The sequence below is a fragment of the Notolepis coatsorum genome (assembly GCF_963971535.1).
Source record: "Notolepis coatsorum genome assembly, chromosome: 15".
NCBI classification, from domain to species: domain Eukaryota; kingdom Metazoa; phylum Chordata; class Actinopteri; order Aulopiformes; family Paralepididae; genus Notolepis; species Notolepis coatsorum.
This window is the reverse complement of record NC_140179.1, coordinates 7,530,695-7,532,976: the sequence shown is the minus strand read 5'-3', so window position 1 is coordinate 7,532,976 and position 2,282 is coordinate 7,530,695. Positions and strand designations below refer to the sequence as shown.

Sequence of the window (2,282 nt, the reverse complement as noted above, 5' to 3'; positions counted from 1 at the left end):
GAGATGTGTCAGGAAGCTTTGTCTCAATGTTGTCTGTAAAGTTTTTTTTTTATCCAGAGTAACTTGGTGACCCTTTTCTGTGTTTTATTAAATAATGATTTTCAGATTTTGAGAAATGGTCAAACTTATCCAAATATGGTATTCTCATGGGAAACAGTGCAGCTGCAACAGATAGCACTTTAATGATACTTTTCTGTAATACAAAAATAATTAAAAAAAAAATAATAATAATAATCTCAAGGCACCCCTGGCAGCTCTCTGCGGCACCCTAGTTGAGAACCGCTGGCCTATAAGACAGATTCGGGGTCTCCGCCCTTGAAAGGTGCGTCTCCCTGAGGCTTCTCGTAGTCTAGCATTTCCTGGGTCGTCTCCTCTCCTTTCTTGAGAGCCTCCTCCTTCTCACTCCTCTTGCGCCTCGCCTCCACCCAGGGTATCAGACACAGCACGGCTCCTCCGATGATGGGGGGGATACCTGCCAGGTAGAAGGCCACGTCGTAGCTCCCCAACCTGTCTCCCAGGTAACCTGCGATGAGAGGTCCCACGGTCATGGGCACGGACATTATGCCGAGCATGAAGCCGATGGCCTGTGAAAAGTCATTGGAGCCCACCAACTCAAAGATGATGGGCGCCATGATGCCGCTCAAGCAGCCGTCGAACAGCCCCATCAGCAGGCACACAGCGATCAGGCCGCCAAAGACGTGACAGAGGGGGATCATCATGGACATCAGGCCGATCACGAACAAGGAGGACACCTGTAGATAGACTTTGTTGACACCCTGGACGTAGTCTACCACCCTGCCGAAGATGAGGTTGCCCACTGTGGACGTTATGCCGATACACATGAGAAGAACCTCCTTGTTGGCGTTCGTCCCGAAGCGCTCCTCCACGTGTTTCATCAGGTGAACGTAAGGCACAAAGTAGCCGAAGAGGGCGGCGGGTATGCCGAACACCCAGATGCGGTATCCCAGGGACCTCCAGATGTTGCGGAAGTTGAAGATCTCACCGATGGGCTTGTTGGGCCGCAGGGGCGTGTAGGTGAACCCGGCCAGCATGAGCACGAACATGAAGATGCTGAGGACACGCATGGTGTTCTGGAGACCCACGCTGTCCAGCAGGAGGGGGAGCAGGAAGGCCACCATGATGGTGAACACGTTGCCGCCGGTCGCCACGATGCCGCTCACTAGGCCCAGGCGCTTCTTGAAGTAGTGGGGGAGGATCACCAGGCTGGGCTGGTAGGCAAAGGAGCAGCCGCAGCCAAACACGATGCCATAGGTGAAGTACAGGGCACCGAGGGACTTGACAAAGGAGCTGGCCAGGAGGCCCACCAGGGCCACGGCGGCCCCGCCCACTGCTGTCACTCTGCAGCCCAGGATGTCTGTGAACACACTGGCGATGGGAGAGCAGAACAAGATCATGCCCATGGAGAGAGAGCCCACCAAGGCTGTTCTGGATCGCTGGTTGGCATCATCTTCGGTGCCAAATTCTTTGATGAGAGACAAGAAAAGGATGCCAAAGGTGTTTTGTATCATAAACACCGAGCCGTCACACCACATGGCAGCCAGCATGACGACCCAGCCCCAGCCTCCCTCGGGGGGCACAAACTCTGCTGCCTCCTCAGGAGCCCCAGTGGCCGGCTCCCGGACGGGTACCTTGGTTTCACCACCATTCTCCTTCTTCTCCTCTGTCTCTTCTTCTAGGCGCGTCTCGTCCATCACTGCTCTCTAGTGCTGTCTTCTGGAGCAGGTAAGTTCTCACTGTAACTCCCTCTACTTGCAATGATGACAGCAACACGTTCTTGATATTACTGATTGGATTTATTTCAATCCGAACCGTGAGAACTGTGAAACACATACATGAAACAATAAATCACAGCTCAAACAATAACAACATACATCCATATTATCGGAGCAAAGCGTTTATTTTGTACATTATCTAACGTTAACACGAACCTAAACTAACGTTACAACTAACCTAAAGTTAGTTTAGGTTTGTGTTAACGTTAGATAATGTACAAAATAAACGTATTCCGCTGCTATAGACCAGGGGTTCCCAAACTTTTCAGGCCGGGACCCAGAAAATAAGGCGTCAGAGAGCCGCGGCCCAATGCACATCGTCAGGCTTTTTTTTCTTTTTTTTTTGCCTGCCGACCGATTTTTTAAGCCAAATATCACTTCAATCCTATTAAGTTAGTTCAAGTTAGTTATTCATTTATATGTGCTATTTATGAGAGGGCTAACTTGTTGCAAAATAATAATGATAATAATAATAGCCTCATTAAAATA

At 50.1% G+C, this 2,282-nt stretch overlaps 1 protein-coding gene across 1 annotated transcript; it reads right to left on the bottom strand.

The window, feature by feature from the left end:
- Positions 1-287: 287 nt before the first annotated feature.
- LOC311241659 (monocarboxylate transporter 10-like) lies at positions 288-1,712 on the bottom strand (the record flags this gene model as incomplete). Its single annotated transcript, XM_084330535.1, has 1 exon — positions 288-1,712. The coding sequence occupies one exon, from the start codon at positions 1,710-1,712 to the stop codon at positions 288-290; it is 1,425 nt and encodes a 474-aa protein (XP_084186661.1).
- Between the last annotated feature and the right edge of the window lie 570 nt (positions 1,713-2,282).